Raw genomic sequence first — 18,929 nt, 5'->3', positions numbered from 1 at the left:
CTTGTCTCGCATCCCTTGACCCGAATTAAACAAAGCCCTAGTTAATTGTCTCCCCAATTGAAATTTGTCGATTTGTTGTTTTTCTCTCTCTCGAAATTTTGTGCAATTTTAAGGCATTAAAATATACTAATAAAAATGGTGATTAGATTTGATCAATCTCACGTTTAGTATGAAAATCAAAAAAATAAAAAGTACTCCCTCCGTTTTTTAATAGTTGACGCTATAAACAAAATTTTTTGTTTTAAAATAGTTGTCATTTTAGATTTTGTAGGTAAAATTTTAAAATAAATTCCAATTTTATTCTTAATTAAAATTAATAAATTTCAATAAACTTAATAAAATATTAATTATATTTCAACTTTAAAGGTATACATGACTTTTTTGTAGTTTCTTAAAATTGTAAATAAATAAATAAAATGTCAACTATTATGAAATGGAGGAAATATGCGTTATTTAACGGCCCACACATACCAAGAAACCACAGAACTCTCATATAATAAATAAACACGTTTCTAGTTATATCACATACATATGTCTAATGGAAATAGAATGGTTGAATTATTTGACAAGAGATTACAATTATCACTTTAACAATGTTTTTTTTTTCCCTATAATGGGCGTTATACCAACTTACCAAGAATTAGAATCAAGGCCACGGAACAATACGATATACGGTCCAGTAAGACCAGTGGTAGAGAAACGGCCCATTTGTATAATACGGCCCATTTATAATAAGGCTCGATATGGCCCGAGGATCACTCACTCATCCATTTTGTTAATCGCCAAATTGAATGCTAATTATATTTAATGCTAGGGTGATTATACGTCACACCTTTTGATAATTCTTCTTTTCCCACCAAATATTAAATGTTATAAAATGGACCGAAAGTCGTAACTTAATTAAACGGACCGAATATATAACGTAGTGTTTTAATTAGACTAGCGGTGAACCGAGTCCATTCTGCATTGCAATAAATATTATGTCCACCCTTCAATTAAAACCGAATATAAAAGCAATCTACATTGCTTTGAGAGATGTTTGGGTCCAACTTCCATTTAATCCCTCAAAATTGCATGTTTAAGGAAATGGGTCCATTTGATTATATAGATTTCGTACCTAAACAATTATAAAGATAACACGCAAATCCAAATGACAGGAAATAACTTTGATAAAAATCTTATACATATATGTACACAAGCAGGAGTCTGACCAAATTTAGAATTTGACATTTGCCTTTGTAGTTACTTACACTCCATTACATCCCCACCAACATATAATTCTTTGCATTTTAGAAACTATAAAAAATATTATTACCCGTTTTTTTCTATCATGTTTTCCAATTTTCAACCCAAACCTTGTGTAAATAAAAACCCAACAATGCATACAATATCTACCTTGCCCTTCATATATATATATATATATACACAACTTAGGGTTTCATTTAATTACAATTGGTCCTCATTTTAATTTTCACGATCTATAAAAATTTTCCCTTCACCATGAATAACCTTTCGAGAATTCTCATGATCTCCATGTTAGGCATGTTCTTGTTTTGGAAATCTTGCGAGGCCACGGTATCATGCAGCACGGTCATAAGCGATCTACAGCCATGCGTTAACTACCTGGTTAACGGGAGCGGGGACCCACCCACGAGTTGCTGTGCCCCCCCCCCCGCCGATAAAAAGGACGTTTGCAAATGCATCAAATCGGTGGCTAACGGCGTTACCGTTAAGCCCGAATTGGCTAAGAACCTTGCCAACAACTGCGGTGTTAAAACCGACGTCTTGGTGTCTCCCGACACTGACTGTTCCACGTACGTTCCTTATAATTATATGTGTTTTTTTTTTTTGGACTGTGATTGGTGTATTATTACTCGGTCTTAAATCATCCGAAATTTTTTATAGTTAGTTATATAACAAAAACATATTTATGTCCACTAAAATTTTTTTACGTTCGTATAGGGTGTGAAATTAAAATTTCTAAGGGTTGAGAATATATATATATATATATATCCCATATCTTCACTTTGGATATATATATATATATATATAATGTTGGTATGTCATAAGTTGCATTCGTGTTAAATTGGGGAAGAATCTGAAATGATTTGAAACAATTTTATGTATTATATTCATGAAACAAAATGGAGAAATGAAGAAAAAAATTATAATAAACATAACCCCTTGTCAAATCAAAACATAATAATCAGTTGCACATTCTAATAATTCATCAATATATTGACTGTTTTTATATTCATAATTTTTGTGTTACTGCAGGATAAATTGACGGTGATATGCAAAAATCGATCGATGGAGCAATGTTCCTAAATTATCGTTCCCTTATAGACATGCGTTGTTTGTACAAATAAAGACCTATTGTTGGGTCATGGTTGTGTTTGTATAACTTTGGTCATGTATTCTGCATATTAATCCATCATTTTTTTTCTACAAACGTTGCTGTTCATGCTTTTATTTTGTCATATATATATATATATATAATTAAGTACAAAGATGAATAGAATTTTGTGGGATAAATGAATTATGCGTTATAGATATTTGGTTGGAATTAATACACTTTAGGTTTATAAGATTTTGTATTATTGATTCATAATGTGTACAAAGGTTTATATACACGTTACAGAAGAGAATAATAAGGAAACAAATCAATTTGGGTAAGATATTCATTGATCTTAGTATATCACTATCACGCCCCCGCAAGATCGGTGTAGGAGGAGAGGCCGATCTTGGAACGAAGTAGTTCGAACCGCTGACGAGGAAGTGGCTTGGTGAGTCCATCTGCTAATTGATCGGAGGAAGAGACATGTGACACCCGAAGTTGCTTGGCTTGAACTAGACCCCGAATAAAATGATAGTCGATTGCAACATGCTTCATACGGGAATGGAATACCGGATTTGCCGAAAGATACGTAGCTCCAATGTTATCACAATATATCACCGGAATGTCGGGAATAGGAATGCCAAGCTCGGTGAGTAAGGAGACAAGCCAATGAACCTCGGATGCAGTTGAGGAGACAGCCTTATACTCAGCTTCGGTGGACGATTTAGCCGTGAATCACTGCTTTTTCGAAGACCAAGAGATAGGGTTACTCCTGAGATAGACTATGTGTGCTCCAGTGGATGTGAAATCATCTCGGTTTCCTCCCCAATCGGCATCCGAGTAAGCATGTAGCGTAAGAGGACTTGAGATTGAATCCTGATAATTGATATATAACAAATTAAAAATATTAAAAACAAGTGACATGAAATATATTTAAATACGATATGACCATCGCAAGGGAATCGACGTTCTTTCGGAATAGTATTATAACGCGTAGGGTAAATAAAACCACATAAAATTACGAATTCTCTTATGATGCCGAGAGACCGAGAACCATTGAGATATCGAAGAACACACTTTAATGCTTGCCAATGGTCAGTGGTCGGAGACTGCATGAACTGAGCAAGCTTGTTAACAGCGAAAGCAATATCCGGTTGTGTGAATACAAGATATTGCAGGCTGCCCAATATTTGACGATACTCAGAAGGATCGTCGAGGGGAGAACCCGAACCGATGTGCAACGCCGAAGTCGACGGTAGAGGAGTCGAATCTGGCTTGGCGTCAGCCATGTTGTGTCGGTGAAGAAGATCTATGAGATACCGGTGTTGATTGAGCATAAGACCATTCGAACGGCGGTTTACTTCGACACCAAGAAAATATGACAGGGCACCGAGATCTTTCACTGAGAATCGAACCGCAAATGTGGAGATGAATGTCTGTACTGCCTTAGGGTCATTTCCTGTAAGGATGAGATCATCAACGTAGACAAGGAGGTACATGATCACCTTATCTCTCTTGAAGATGAAGAGTGATGTGTCGGACAGTGAGTTGGTGAACCCAAACTCAAGGAGAAAGCTACATAGCTCGTTGTACCAAGCACGGGGTGCTTGTTTGAGACCATATATGGCTTTATGTAGCTTGCAAACATAGGAGGGCCGATCATTGTCTACAAACCCCGGAGGTTGCATCATATAAACATCATCTTGATGCGTCCCTTGAAGAAATGCATTATTGACATCAAGTTGTCGGAGAATCCAACCTCGGGAGACTGCAATGCTACGCACAACTCGTACGGTTGTGTGCTTGATTACCGGACTGAAAGTATCGGTGTAGTCAATCCCCGGTCTTTGGTGAAAGCCTTTGGAAACCAATCTTGCTTTGTACCTATCAACACAACCATTAGGAAGACATTTTATCCGAAAAACCCACTTACATCCGACAATGTTGTAGGAGGATTTAGCCGGAACAAGACTCCATGTGCCGTTGCGTAGCAAAGCATTGAATTCCTCCGTCATTGCACTTCTCCATTTTGGATCCTTAATCGCCTTTGATACACACGTAGGTTCCATGTCCCGGGTTGTTTCGACGGTTGAGTTGAGAGACAACTTCGTGTTTGGTTTGGATATTTGGTTTTTGGAGCGTGTGGTCATGGAATGGGTATTTTGTGGTGGTTGTGGTTGTGGTAAAGGTTCGGGTAGCATGGGTGATGCAGGGTGAGATGGTAATGGTGATGACAAAGTGGTCGGAGAAGACGATGGCAACAAAGGAGGTGTAGGGGCCGAACTTTCAGCGTTGCTTACCGGTGAGGGAATCACAACAAGGAGCTCCGGTGATGAGGTGTGTGTCGATGGCCAGATTGGAGTAAGAGACGACGTTGTGAAGGATGGAGACACGGAATCGAGCTGTTGAGAGGAGCTCGAATGGAGACGAGTAAAGGGGAACTCGGTTTCTACAAATTCAACTTGGCGGGACACATAGAGGCGAGAAGAGGAGACATGAAGACAAAGATAAGCACTTTGTGTAAGAGAATAACCAACGAACATACAAGGCGCGAAACGAGGTTCAAGTTTGTGACGAGCATATGGTTGAAGCCACGGAAAGCAAAGACACCAGAACACCCGGAGCTTGATATAGTTCGGCGGCGTTTGAAAGAGAACTTCAAACGGTGAACGTCCACCAAGAACCGAGCTGCACAAGCGATTGATCAAATATACGACAGTGGGAAAAACATACGTCCAAAACTCGGATGGGATACTCGCACGAGAGAGAAGGGTTAAACCCGTTTCGACAATGTGTCGATGTTTGCGTTCCGAGATCCCATTGTGTTCGGGCGTATGTGGTGGGGAAGTGAAATGAGAAATGCTATGAGAGGAGAGAAAATCTTTGAGAGCATTATATTCCCCGCCATTATCCGAGTATAAGGTGACGATTCTTGATTGAAATCGATTTTCAACAAGAGCTTTGAAGCGCTTAAAAATTGAGGAGACATGACTTTTATGCCGTATGTGATATAGCCACGTGTATTGTGTGAAGTGGTCGACAAATATGACGTAATATTTCAATCCATCAAAAGATTGAACCGGGGATGTCCAAACATCTGAGAATAAAATATCAAGAGGTCGTGATGAGGTAATCGAAGAAACGGAAAATGGGAGCTTGTGACTTTTATTCAATGAGCAAGGTTCACAAGACATCGGTAAAACAGAATTTTATGATAAAGGTAAAGAAAAACGAGAAACAATACTCTTAAGAACGTCCAAAGACGGATGACCAAGCCTAGAGTGCCACTCGGCAAAAGACGTCTTGACACTAGAAAGTGCAAGAGCCGAGAGTTTATTCAAAGAAGACGACGATAAGGAGCGATCCGGCCAATGATACACACCATCATGCAGAGGTCTGGTCATGAGTGTTGCTCCCGTGTTGAGATCCTTCACCTGAAAGAAACGTGAAAAGAATTCAACCGATACATTGTTAGTTTGACAAAGTTGGTTTATGGATATGAGGTTCTTATGCATAGAGGGGACAAAGAGAACATTGTCAAGGGTTATATCACGAGAGGAAAAGGGAAGAGATGCGGAACCCGTGTGTGTAATCGGAAGGCCGGTGCCATCTCCTATGACGACTTCATCACCGCCTTGATATGGAGTGTGTAGCGACAGATTCGCAAGGTCGGTGGTGATGTGATGAGAGGCACCCGAGTCTAGGAGCCAAGAAGGGGAAGACAAGGCAGCCGGATGAGCCGATGGTTGCCAAGGGGTTGAGTTCGGCGAGGAGCGGCTATCACCTTGGTTGCGATTGAGAGTAGGAAGTAGGCGACAAGTTCTCGCGCTGTGACCTTGAGTACCGCACAATTGGCATTTGCCAAGGTAACCACGAGAAGCACCGCGAGTGTGCAGTGGGCGGTGAGAAAATGCGGTTTGGCGTGAGGGGCGCATGTTGGCATTGGAGCGAGGGCCGGTATTTCCCGATGAGCGCCATGAGGAGCGATAACCAGACTGTGCAGTGAGGGTTGTGACTGGATTATCCGGGAGAGATGCCGCAATGAGGTCGACATCATGACTAAGGAGCTTTTCATGCAGCTCGATGAAGGAGATTGCCGTATCCCGAGCAAGGACAATATCCTTGATCGGTTTATATTCATCGCCAAGACCGCCGAGAATGAGATCGATTAGATCTTCATGATCTAAAGGCTTGCCGAGGAGAGCAAGTTCATCCGCTTTTGCTTTGAAGAAATGCATATATTCATCCACCGTTTGTGTACATTTCATGTGACGACGCATTGCATCCTTGATCAGCTTAACGTGTCCACGGCTCGACCGTCCGTAGGTCTGAGCTAGCGTTGTCCAAGCAGCGCGTGCGGTTGTAGAGGAGGCAACAAGGGCCTGGCATGATGGAGAGAGAGGGCCGAGAATGGCTGAGAACACAAGGCGGTCCTGTCGGAACCAAGCCGTGTATGCTGGGTTTGGCGATACTACACCAGCGACAGTGACAGTTGGCGCAGGGGCTTGTGTTGGATCGAGAAAAACGTCGAGATCGTACCCTTGTAGAAAGGTTCGGATCTGAATGCTCCATGTGAGGTAGGTTGACGGCGTGAGTTTCGACACGTTCAACGTGTTGATGTGGAGAAGAGGACCATCGGCAGTGTATGGTGTGACATTGTCGGTCGGAATTGTAGCCTGGGCAGAGGCAGCGTTGGAGTTGCTGGTCATGGCGGCGAGAGGATGTTGACGGCGGCCAAAAAACTTTGAGAAGATAGGGGTAGATGTATCTTTCGACAATTACGGCTCTGATACCATAATACACTTTAGGTTTATAAGATTTTGTATTATTGATTCATAATATGTACAAAGGTTTATATACACGTTACAGAAGAGAATAATAAAGAAATAAATCAATTTGGGTAAGATATTCTTTGATCTTAGTATATCACTATCACGAATAAAACAATCCTTAAATATTAAAGGTAAAATAACAAAAAAAACATTATGAAAAGGATAAATATTCTTCACATGCAGTGGCAGGGAACGGTAACAGAGGTGAGCAGTAGTGGCACACGAGGGGGGCCAATTGACGGTCAAATTTCCCAGACACAATCTGAGCATAATACGACAAATTTCTCTATTTGTATCCCACCACCCTTGCGGATATTTTCTCGCCGATTTCTTTTTTTTTTTTTGTGTGGAAGAAAAATTCATTTATTTTTGCTGGATTCGATCTCAAGTTTTACAGGTTTTTTATATATAGATATATATACAAATTTTTATGTCTTCAGATAGTCTATTTGTCGTGACAATTTATTTAAAACTTATCGTTACCAAAAAAAAAACTTAGGCTCCAAAAACTTAGAACATGGTCAAATTAGAAGTGCAGACATCATGAAAAAGGCTATATATGGTACGTATCATTAATCCAACTTTCAAAAAGCTCTGAAAAGATAACCGAAGTGGATGCAAAAATAAAAAAACATGAAAGAAAAACAAACTAAATAATATAATTAAATATATAAAAGAAAGGGGAAAATAAAGGGTTTGACCAGGCAGAAGACCGGCGAAATTCGAACCGACGTCGTTTCGACATCCCATCAATCTTGACTAGTAAAGCTGATCGGCGACGTCAAGTCTCCAGGGGAGAAAAGAAGCCGCTGCGGTGGCGTCGGAATCACAGTCTCTGATGTCCTCGACGAAGATGTGATCGTTCGCCGCCGGCGAGTAATAGCTGCAGGGAACTCCCTGCGTCGCATGGTGGTGCCACGTGGACGATGATGATGATGAATCGTAGTATTGATTGTAGTTATAATTTGAACCTGTGTTGTACATTTGATGGTCCGACATCGGAACTCCTCCCACCGCCGCCGCCGCCTCCGATGACACTCCGCCGGAGGTCGCTTTTCCCGCCGTCGCACGCCTCTCTTCCTTCTTGAACCGGATTCCACACGCATTACATAATGACTACATTGCATTATTAAAAAAAAAAACATGAGAGAATGCTTTTTAAAACATATATTCATCAAGGGTCCATATTATATGGACATTTTTATATGCTGCAGAGTTGTATAATGATATATAAATATAAACGGGGGGTATATATATATATTACCTTGGGGCCTCTTGGACCGTTCCTCCAGAGAGGAGTGGTTGTGGTGTCGCAGTTAGCACACCGGCGGGCGAGGCCCGGATCGCCGCCGCGGCCGTTACTTCTGTGAGAATGTTGAGGCATATGCGACGCCGTTTTACTGTTGCGACCGTGCAGCAGATCCGGCCCAAAGGCAGGCGTAGAAGAGGAGCTGAATCGGCGCTTATGATGATCTTCTTCGGTGATTAGACGAGTGGAGGGCGTTCCAAGGGAGAGAGTGCAATCAACAGAAGAGTAGGGGTCGTCCTTGTGGTCGAATACGTCGTCGTTTTCGGACGGGAAGAACATGGAGAAGGAAGGGTTTTCTTGGTAGGAGGTCGAAGAAAACATGCCCATCATTGTATTCTGCTTAGAACCCTAAGTGCTTCCGACCAAAATACTTGAAGGGTTCTTTCGTTATTACAGAATGGCCGCGACTTGGACGTGGAGTGAAGAGTGTAATCGAGAGAGAGAGAGAGAGAGAGAGAGAGAGAGAGAGAGAGAGAGAGAGGGTGTTGTTGTGGTGGTGTTGTCTTGTAGCTTTTATAGCGTGAAGAAAATGGCGAAGGACGAGTCAGCAAAACTGGCAGTCCACGTTGCTGTTGTTAAATGCAAGACACGACGTACATACAATTACACGTATATATATATAGAGAGAGAGAGACGGTTGTACGTACGCCTCTTATGTATAAAAGCATATTATTTAATTCTCGACCAAACATTTAATTACCATTATTTTGTATATCACTTTAACTTTTTATTTTGGAAACAGAAAAAATCCAGTTTTAAATCACAATGTATGATATGATATCCCCATATATTTGTGTCAAAAATGGTCCAAAAGGAGTAACCCAACCAAACTGGTTGGTCTTGTCCATGTTCGGTTACTCATGCGAGAAACCTATAATCAACCAATCTTATGTATCAATAATTATAAATTAATACTATAGTTATGGATATATAATATACTTTACACTGTCGTAGAAAGATGTACACCAACACACCAATGCATGTATGGAATGATATTAGGCAACAAAGAAACACAAAGTGATTGTAAAAATGATGTTAATTTCCACATATACATACACATATATATCGTTTTATATTTAGCAATATTATATATATATATATATATATGCGGAAGAAGTGATAATTATCTGCAGATGGAGTTGGTCAAAAGAGCCCCACGTGACTGAAGAGAAGTAACAGTCTCCTTCTAAGGATCTTCCAAGTCTCTCAACAGTCCAAGACCATCTGATTAGACCCTCTCCTTATCTCTCACGTCACGATTCTTCCCAACCAATATAATATATGATCCATTGAATATGTTTTGGACCATGCATTCAAATGACATAACGCTGTTACTAATCATGGGAATTGGATCTTCACCTAAATATTCAATTATGGCAAAAAATAAATAAATATTCAATGATGGGTAATATGAGATTTTGGTCGTTGGGTTCGAGAGGATAGTTAACGAGAGACAATGTCAGAGGTAGGGGGAAGAAAGGGGCAAAAAGGTAAAGGAGTATATATATATATACATATATACGTATATAGACTCAAGTGAGAATATACTTTGCAATGATCAAAGGCAAGTTGTGGTGGGTCTTTATTTGGCTTGACGAGAGAGATATCCTATTGATCAGTCAAAGAAGGAAACTCTAAACCCCAAACAAAAAACAATAATAAAGAAAAAGGAAAAAAAAAGTTAAAGGAGAACAACTCAGATACTCTCCATTTTCTCCTACTTATAGCAGAAATTGTATTCTATTTTTAAAAAAAAATGTTATGATAATTATAAATGATCGCATTATTTATAACTTTCTCTTATGTATGAAGCATCAACGGCTGTCTGGGATCATAAAATAATTTAACCCATGTTAAAATTTAATGGATACTTTAATGTTTGCAAATAGCGTAGTAGGATGCATACAACACTTGAATTTATCAGAACTAAATGACTTGTAAAGATTGTATGTGGAGTTTGATGACCGAATATTTTGAACCAAATTGCAGATTAATCTCGAGACTGAAAATTAGTCATGTGAATTGGATTATACGTTTTCTCTCTAAATTACGATTTACATCTGTTTTACCGGTTAAATTATCCAATTTTAAATACGTGAAGTTGATACTCTAATCTAACAATAAATAGGTGGAAAATATCAAATATACTAAAAAAAACAGGACGCAAAACTAGATGCGGCTTAAAGATTCAAAGCAACAAAAAAAGGAAACCTTAACCCCGAAGAGAATGTGATCATAATGATAGATTCAAAGGGAAGAGAGAGAGAGAGAGAGAGAGAGAGAGAGAGAGAGAGAGAGAGAGAGAGAGAGAGAGAGAGAGAGAGAGAGAGAGAGAGAGAGAGAGGAACAAGGAGAATAATTAGATTGGTGTTGAGATGACCACCGCTTTCCGAAAAGATGCCTCTTTCCCATGTTTCTGTAGAACACGACACCCTAAACTACGATTACCCCAAGACACCAAGTGTTAGGTTCTGCAATTAACAATACATGATCTGCCTCTTCAATATTCACTTGAGATCCAATCTTTGTATGTATGTGCCACTACTTCGGCATTTATACTTTATTATATATCAAATAAACATATCAAACTTATATTTTACAGGAAACCGTATTTCTTTAGGATTTTCACAATTTACGTAGCAGATATCATTCATATATTATATAATCCGTCATACAATACAATACAATACAATACAAACCCTCCATTTATTTATTTATGACTTCTCGGGAAAAAAGAAAAAGAGAATTAGGAGATTGACGATTAAGTGTCTATCTGTCAATCAAGCGCCACGTGGACGTCGTGCATGCATGCATGCAGAGGCAAGTGTACTGATCAAGGCGACGTAATGTAATTAATTACGGATCTACCACGAGCTTTTGGAATCGTATCCAAGACTTGCGACAAGGAAAACAAAAAAGAAGAGAAAGGAAAAGGGGAAAACATTCCTCAAAAGCAACAAGAGATCCAACTGGGGGATGTCTTTTCCTTTCTCTGAGTCTGTTTTCTCCCCATTAGTTTTTGACCATTTGTCTTTTTTATGACGTACGGTCGACTCCTTGATTTGATATGATGTTTGCTTGCTCCACATTATTTAAACAGAGATAAAAGTGTTTCGAATTCTATTATATTTTTCGTTTTTTTTATACATGATTTATCTATGTTCGATTAAAATATAATCATATATTACTCCATTTGAATCTATGAACATGTAAATACAATTAGCGGATATTTTTTTCCAATTTTAAAGTTTATGCTGAATCTACCCATTTCAACAAAGTAATTACGATAATAGAAATATTCTGTTCTAACTAGTTTTAAAAAAATAAGATCTGTATACTATTTTTTTTTAACGACAGAGAATAGAGTAGTGGGCCTGCGCCATACCAACCTTTTTGTTTATTATTATCATTATTATAAATTATCTTTTAGGCCCATTAGCATATCTGATGTGGGCCTTCATAGACATGAATAGATTATTGGGCCCAAATAGAGATTTCAAATAACCTCCCCTCCATGAATCCAAATCCCAACATATTTGCATATTCGTTATGTAAACCCTTTCTTCCTCTCTTAAACCCGAGGAATGGAGCTTGACGATGTTACTTGCTCAGACTCCCTGGATTTTAAGGTGAACGAGTTGCTGAAAGAGATGTTCGTCTAGATTACGGTCCGTCCTTCACCAAGCTTGCCGACGGCGTCGTTCAAAGATGCCTCATGCCATTGAGGGTCTGAAGGCTTGCTTCTTGTTTCCTAAGTTCTTATGGTCTTCGTGGAACAGCTTCTGGTATTATGCAATTCCAGTGATTCGGGGAAAATGTTAGATCATGTCTTTGTGTTGTTGTAAACACATCTGATCTCAGTTTTGCTTCTTGTAATCAACATATTCTGACAAGTGTATATGTATATGTATGTGTATATATGGTTATAATAAACATGTGATTGACATATATATATATATATATATAAATGTTAGATCATGTTTGATTTCCACAGGTTGGCTCCCGGTTTCATCAAAGACGGACAGAGAAGAGTTCAATTTCAAGAGGCCAAAAGGTTTCAATCTCTGTGGCATAGCATGGCTAAACCTGATTCCAGTGTTGATCTTCTTGTTCCTTTGTCCAAGGTAGTTTTGCTGTTATGGGACGTTTCCACGAGAAGGACAGCATCCATAATGATTTACCAACGATTTTCTTTTCGCTGACGATAGGAAATTATATGCAGCGAAAAATTGTAAATCATAACAATAAAGTATTTTACTTCGTAGAATCATCCAAATCTGACATTTTCTTATTAATATTATAACCCAACAACATTTTTTTTTTCCTGGTCCAATTACAACTGACATAATACAAATGTACAGATCTGGGTGGGATCGAACCACCAACCTCTCATCTTCAGGATAAAGAAGATAAGCGCTCTACCGTTTTGAGCTTACAGATCTACTCGTCACCGCCTCCATGGACCCAATATCACAGCCCATTTTCACATAAACTGCAAGTATTACTATTTTGCTACCGTCATTCTGAGCGTAGAAAAAAAAATCAGCCTTTTCACCCTTGTTACCACAAATATGTCAACAGACTTCACATACCACTAACCATCATCGTTCGATGACACAACGGCTAGAAGACCTGACCTATACGCAAAACAATCAGGCACCCCAAACTAATGCTCTAAATCAGCCGAAGGCGTAACTTTGGTCCGGAGACAAATATCAGCAAACAGATTTGTACGTGATAATGACATATATTATTCGTTTCGTTTTACACAATTTTAGAAGTATGGAAGAGTAAATACTTCGGATTTTTTAATTAGAATTCCATTATTTATTTATTTATATTGTTGTTATAAATCTTTTTTTTGTTAAAAAAACGATGAGCGAGAGAGATTTGCCTTCTAAGACGTCATTATATCAAAAATATCATTTACTTTGCTATTCTTCAATACATATTTTTCTCCAATTGTGACTATAGATATAATATAGATATAAAATATAATGTGATCACATTTTGATTTTATTGATTATAACGTTAAATTTTTTGTTACGATAGAGATTCGCCTTTTTAAGGCTCACTCGAAGAATCAAATCAAATCATTTGAATTTTGAGGAAACACGGAGCCAACTTTATCATTACTTTAATCGTTACATATATAATTACATTGAGTCGTACGAGATATAGTTGGATGTCTATTTCATACGTGGCATGTGGGTCCCTTCATATCAAACTACTATATAAAAAAATGTTGGAGCCAAAGCACAGCCACAACAACAACTGTCGACAAAAAAAAAAAAAAAAAAAAAAAATCCCCAACAGCAGAAAAAAACGAAAAGAATTTTCCTTGTAAGCAAACCAAATAGCAGCATACTCAAAACATTAGAACGGATTATCCAACCACCGATGATTAAGCATTTCGACGTTGGGAATACAAGAACTGAATAAAATAGAAGAGTGTTACCATGCAACAGGCGCAGAAAATACGCCTACTTCATATCTATCATGGAAGTGTTAACATGACACAAGTCGAGAAACCACCACCTCTAGCAGTTTTCAACTAACACATTCAGCCCCACTTCTACAGCCAAAGCTCGCAATGTTTCGAGATATGGCCATTACAAAGAGCCAAAGTTCAGTGTCGCGGTTGCGGTGGGTGAGCAAAAATGAAGTCGTCCCACTTGCCTCCTACCCGCATCTCTTCAGCATGTTGCGATTCACTCATGTTAAGGTGATGATATCACCACCTGCTGCGAAAAAACCTTCATCCCCAACATCAAACCTTGGTTCTAACAGTGTAATCAGAATTGACGCTTTCTGAATTTAAAAAGACTTTCCCCGGGAGCACAAAGCTAGGAGAACTCTCTTCAACCCAAACTTTGTAGAACATGGACGATTTTGTAAACATTCCAACAGTCCCTTCATCCACCTTTAAAAACCTTTTGCTAATGAAAATCCATACTAAGATACAACTCCCAATTACATGTAGAACAAAGATTCTACAACCGCAAGCATAAAAATAGTTAACTAAAGTTCAACACAGAGGATACATAAAAATTAGTTATTAGTTACTGCTAAAAAAATATCAACAAAATATTTGAAACGCATACTGCAAAATACAGAGATGAAAAATATTAACGATTACAGTACCATGGGCAGTAAGAAATGCTTAATAAAAAAATTCCGATTTTCAAGTCAGTTTTTCAACAATATTGTTCTTATAATACTAATACTAATCATTTAACATTTACCATTTGACGATCCTTAGAACATGATGGATATTACGTTGCAACAGAGCTTTGAGCTTCAGCTTCAGATCATCTACACAATAAAATTTCCCACCAACGATTCTGACTACATGCAACAATCTGTACAGAACCAACAGTAAGAACCTTCACTGTTTCGATGATTCAATTATATCTTGCTATGCTTCAACATTAAGCCTACGCTCAGTTAACGACATCAATTAATCTACAATTGAGATCTGAGATGGTATGAGAAAATTGTGCGAAAATCAAACCCGAGCAGTTCACACGGTGTTGGTTGAAGTAAACATATAAAATATAACATGTAAAGAATACCTGTCTCCGAGTGAAATGATGAACAAGATTGGTTCGATGTAACTTCAGATCCGCTGATTTTAGATCTTGTTCCAATATATGCAAGTTTGGACTTGTCTCAAACATTCATGGATGTGAGGGCATATTTGCGGAGCAGGTATTGAAGAGAGAACGTGGGGACGAATGAGAGAGATGGAACGAGACACCAACGCACACACGAGAGGGGAGAACCCGGGCAACTCCCGTGCGAACTCCCCTCTAAAACAAAACGAAAATTTTATTAAGGATGAGGTGACCTGCCATGCAAGCGCACCTGCGATGGCAAAGGTCGGATGACAAAGATGTAATCAGGACTCAAGCCCCTGCCAAAAAGCCAAGGCTATATCGTCGCAACATCTTATACACCCATATTTTCGTTTAAACGAGCACATATTCATCGTTCCCTCCAGCCTCCTGTACACATCGACCGTAACTATGAATCTCGCAATCTGTGGCATAAGACTCGAAAATCACGCAAGCCTCTGCATAGAATCAAATCACAACTAAAGATCAGACACATGAATTCATGGAGACGGATCTGACGCTTCAGATTTCTGGAAAAGAGTGAGATGGAAAAGAAATACAAAAATCACTGAGACATGCAGAGAGCAGCAGATCTTACATCGGAGGGATCAGATCTGAAACAGATCTCGCCGCACCATAGCTCGACGCACACGATCCGCCTTCAAGCCATGATGGATTCCACCAACCGAAGCAACTCAGACCTGTCAAAAAATGATACCAACGCGTAGATCGGGAGCCGATCTACAAGGCTCAGCAACCGAAAACACGCAAATCGGTACCATAGCAGAGAGATCTAAAGAAAACGATAAAGATCAAAGGAGGAACAAGGAGGCGGCTAGAAGAAAGATAAAGAGAACAACAGGCCAAGATCTCTCTTTATATTGAGGGTTGTGAGAAATGGACGGCCAAGATTCATCGAGGGGAGAAGAGATCAACGAGTGAAATGTCAACACGTGGAAGGTTACGTGCCTTTCGGTTTCGGGGTGTTGAATGTGAGGAGGCGGTGGTTGAAAAAAGAAAAAGGCGGTTCTCGTAAAACCAGCTGTCGGTTTTAGAGTATCTGCGTTGTCTCTACGCGAAACGGAATCCTCGTGGATAATCACTACTATATTTTTTTAAAAATCTTTTTTTAATTATTATTAAAACAAAGAAAAAAGTTCCAATCAATGTCCATATACACATCAGCCATTTTGCAGACGCAAGTGATATATATTTTTTCTATGATAAAACAAAATAGCCCTTATTATAATCCTAAAATAATAACACAAATATAAACCTTGCAAATTTGAAATTAAAATGAGCAGTGAGGCTCGTACTGCTCTTGTCCAGCATCCTATGGGCTTATAATGCAATAATAATTGGGCCAGTAAATAAGTGGGCCTTTTGAGGCCCAATATACCAATCGTATCAGCCGTTTAGTTACGGAGTTCGTCTGTGATGAATGGGAGGAGGAGGAGTAAGCGTATCCCGACGAAGGCACTTCCTTGCTCACAGTAACACCCCGAGAAGAGACAAAAGCAGAGACGCAGAGAGAGAGAGAGAGAGAGAGAGAGAGAGAGAGAGAGAGAGAGAGAGGGGTTTTGGAGAGATCGGGAGAGGGGAAGATCGAGAGAGATTGATATTGAGGTTTCGGAGAGGGAATGGGAACAAGAGAGAGGGAGAGAGATCTGGAGCGGCTGATTCCGATGCAGAAGGTCGGACCTCTTCCCCGAGACGACGGCTCTCCATCGGCTCCGTCGACGTCTCTCGTTCCGTCTCTTCACGCTCCGGGAAAAGAGGTTCTCTCTCTCTCTCCCTCCCTCTTCCTTTTCCTAGTTTCGGTGTCTTCATAATCACGATTGGGGGATGCTACTTTTCGGATTCGATTGAAGGATTGTTTCATCCATGTGGAATTTTGCAGAAGTTGATGTCGTTTTGATGCGTTTAACCTGAAATTAAACGGGTTACTTGTTTATAAAGTAATTAGATCTTTGATGTGGAATCAGGCCATTTACAAAGTCATCCGTAGCTGGGCTTCCAAGAAGTTTATGACTGGATGGTAAACCCTTCTCCTTCCTGATTTTGAAGGTTTTCTATTCATAACTCTCGGACATAGACTGCCCTGTTTCTGGTTTAGCTGCAATTTCATGAATGTCTAGCTCAGCATTACCATTTACCACCAGCGGATTGATTTGATCACTCGTTCTGTTGTTTCTGCGAAATTCAATGACGATATTCCTTAAAATTTTCTAACAGCGTTATCCTTCTTCCAATTGCTATCACATTCTATTTCACCTGGTGGTTTATTCATTTCGTGGACGGATTCTTCTCCCCAATCTACACCCATCTTGGCATCAACATGTTCGGTTAGTACATTGACCTGTAAGCTTGTTTAAGTTATCACTCATCGCCTACGATGAGAAAGACAAACCCTTTTCAAACACAATATCTGAATGGATTCTGACCATGATATTCATCAAATTATTCGATCATGTAAGCTTCTTCAATACTGTGCATGTGTTTTCATGATGTTAAATTGCAGGAATGGGATTTGTGACATCCATCACCTTTATATTTCTTGTGGGTATATTCATGTCCTCATGGCTGGGAGCTTCAGTCCTCAACATCGGAGAATGGTTTATCAAGAAGATGCCCCTCATCAGCTACATCTACTCGGCTTCTAAACAAATTAGTGCAGCAATCTCGCCGGGTGAATGAAAATGCATGCTACCCTCTTCCGTAGCCTCATCGAGAAGATCGTAAATAACCTATTTGAAACCATCTTTCATGTGTTTTCCAGATCAAGGATCTGGCGCCTTCAAGGAAGTAGCCATTATCAGGCATCCACACATGGGAGAATATGCATTTGGCTTCATAACATCATCAGTGATTCTTCGTGGCCGTGCTGGTGGAGAAGAGCTCTTCTGTGTCTATGTGCCCACTAACCATCTTTACCTTGGAGACATTTTCCTCATCAGCTCAAAGGACATCATAAGGCCTAATCTATCAGTCCGGGAAGGCATAGGTAACAGTTGACTAGACGTTTTGGATTTCATTTCTTTAGCCTGCGACGATAATCTTATGGCCCGTGTTCATCTTGCTGTGACAGAAATCGTTATATCAGGTGGCATGTCGATACCTCAGATATTAACCACACAGGATTCAGAAACCATTCATAGGACAGCAATAGGAAACTTTGCCGTCCCACCCGTTTGAAGAAAGCCCTTTTCACCGCTTGATAACATCAAGATGTCGAATCTGACATGAAGCTCTTTGGTTAACATCAAGGTGGATTCAATGATTGGTGTCCAAAGCATAGAAACCCAAAAGATGTCAGAAAGTTTTGCTTGGCCTGAAGCATGTGCAAGGTCTCATCTTTAGGACTGATTACTCGCGCATGACATTTATGTATACTTTTTCAGTTTTTGATTAGTTTTTGTCTTAGAATAATCATGTGATAGTTTTGACATTCATCAAATCTGTCAAGAGAAAGATGTTTTTGGTATTCCTGTCTTCGTGTGCACGGGCCATGAGCCTGTTTACAGAACATGTTAATCAGTCCCAACAACATGATGTCGAACGAGAAAACGTCGGATTTCTCAGTCAGTTTGCCGCTCTTGATGCGTATTCTGGAGCCACCAGGTGCCTTCACATGTTGGTATAGAGGCGAAAGTTTCAATAAGATTTTTACTTGAAAGTCCTATGTTCAACACTTTTAGCCAGTCCAAAGTGAGAGTTCATCAGTTTGGTGAAATGATCCATAACCTGAAGATTCTTTCCTGCAAAACATCAACAGAGATTTCTGAGCAGATCCAAGAAGACCTTGGGCTACGTCTTGTACAAATTTGTTTGAG

At 39.5% G+C, this 18,929-nt stretch overlaps 3 protein-coding genes and 1 long non-coding RNA gene across 5 annotated transcripts; 2 read left to right on the top strand and 2 right to left on the bottom strand.

Annotated features, from left to right (window-relative positions):
- The first annotated feature begins 1,409 nt into the window (after positions 1-1,409).
- On the top strand, positions 1,410-2,452 carry LOC104807452 (non-specific lipid-transfer protein 8). The gene is made up of 2 exons (XM_010532730.1): positions 1,410-1,814; positions 2,278-2,452. The coding sequence occupies exons 1-2, from the start codon at positions 1,501-1,503 to the stop codon at positions 2,285-2,287; spliced, it is 324 nt and encodes a 107-aa protein (XP_010531032.1). The 5' UTR covers positions 1,410-1,500; the 3' UTR covers positions 2,288-2,452.
- Positions 2,453-7,659: 5,207 nt separating this feature from the next.
- On the bottom strand, positions 7,660-9,034 carry LOC104807450 (GATA transcription factor 19-like). The gene is made up of 2 exons (XM_010532729.1): positions 8,435-9,034; positions 7,660-8,286 (listed from the first exon to the last, which is right to left on the bottom strand). The coding sequence occupies exons 1-2, from the start codon at positions 8,807-8,809 to the stop codon at positions 7,930-7,932; spliced, it is 732 nt and encodes a 243-aa protein (XP_010531031.1). The 5' UTR covers positions 8,810-9,034; the 3' UTR covers positions 7,660-7,929.
- Positions 9,035-13,802: 4,768 nt separating this feature from the next.
- On the bottom strand, positions 13,803-15,949 carry LOC104807449. Of its 2 annotated transcripts, XR_770754.2 has the most exons (3): positions 15,695-15,948; positions 15,055-15,554; positions 13,803-14,841 (listed from the first exon to the last, which is right to left on the bottom strand). It is a non-coding gene; the product is annotated as an uncharacterized LOC104807449 (long non-coding RNA). The 2 variants fall into 2 exon arrangements; XR_770753.1 differs by having other exon boundaries at positions 13,803-15,554; positions 15,695-15,949.
- A 593-nt stretch (positions 15,950-16,542) lies between these two features.
- Positions 16,543-18,580, top strand: LOC104807448 (protein LIKE COV 3). The gene is made up of 6 exons (XM_010532728.2): positions 16,543-16,874; positions 17,082-17,134; positions 17,332-17,441; positions 17,618-17,785; positions 17,876-18,100; positions 18,185-18,580. The coding sequence occupies exons 1-6, from the start codon at positions 16,737-16,739 to the stop codon at positions 18,289-18,291; spliced, it is 801 nt and encodes a 266-aa protein (XP_010531030.1). The 5' UTR covers positions 16,543-16,736; the 3' UTR covers positions 18,292-18,580.
- The last annotated feature ends 349 nt before the right edge of the window (positions 18,581-18,929 follow it).

The sequence above is a fragment of the Tarenaya hassleriana genome, unplaced genomic scaffold (genome assembly GCF_000463585.1).
Source record: "Tarenaya hassleriana unplaced genomic scaffold, ASM46358v1 Cleome13, whole genome shotgun sequence".
Classification (NCBI taxonomy): Eukaryota; Viridiplantae; Streptophyta; class Magnoliopsida; order Brassicales; family Cleomaceae; genus Tarenaya; species Tarenaya hassleriana.
Note: the sequence above shows the minus strand (reverse complement) of the source record. Positions and strands in the feature narration are given on the sequence as shown.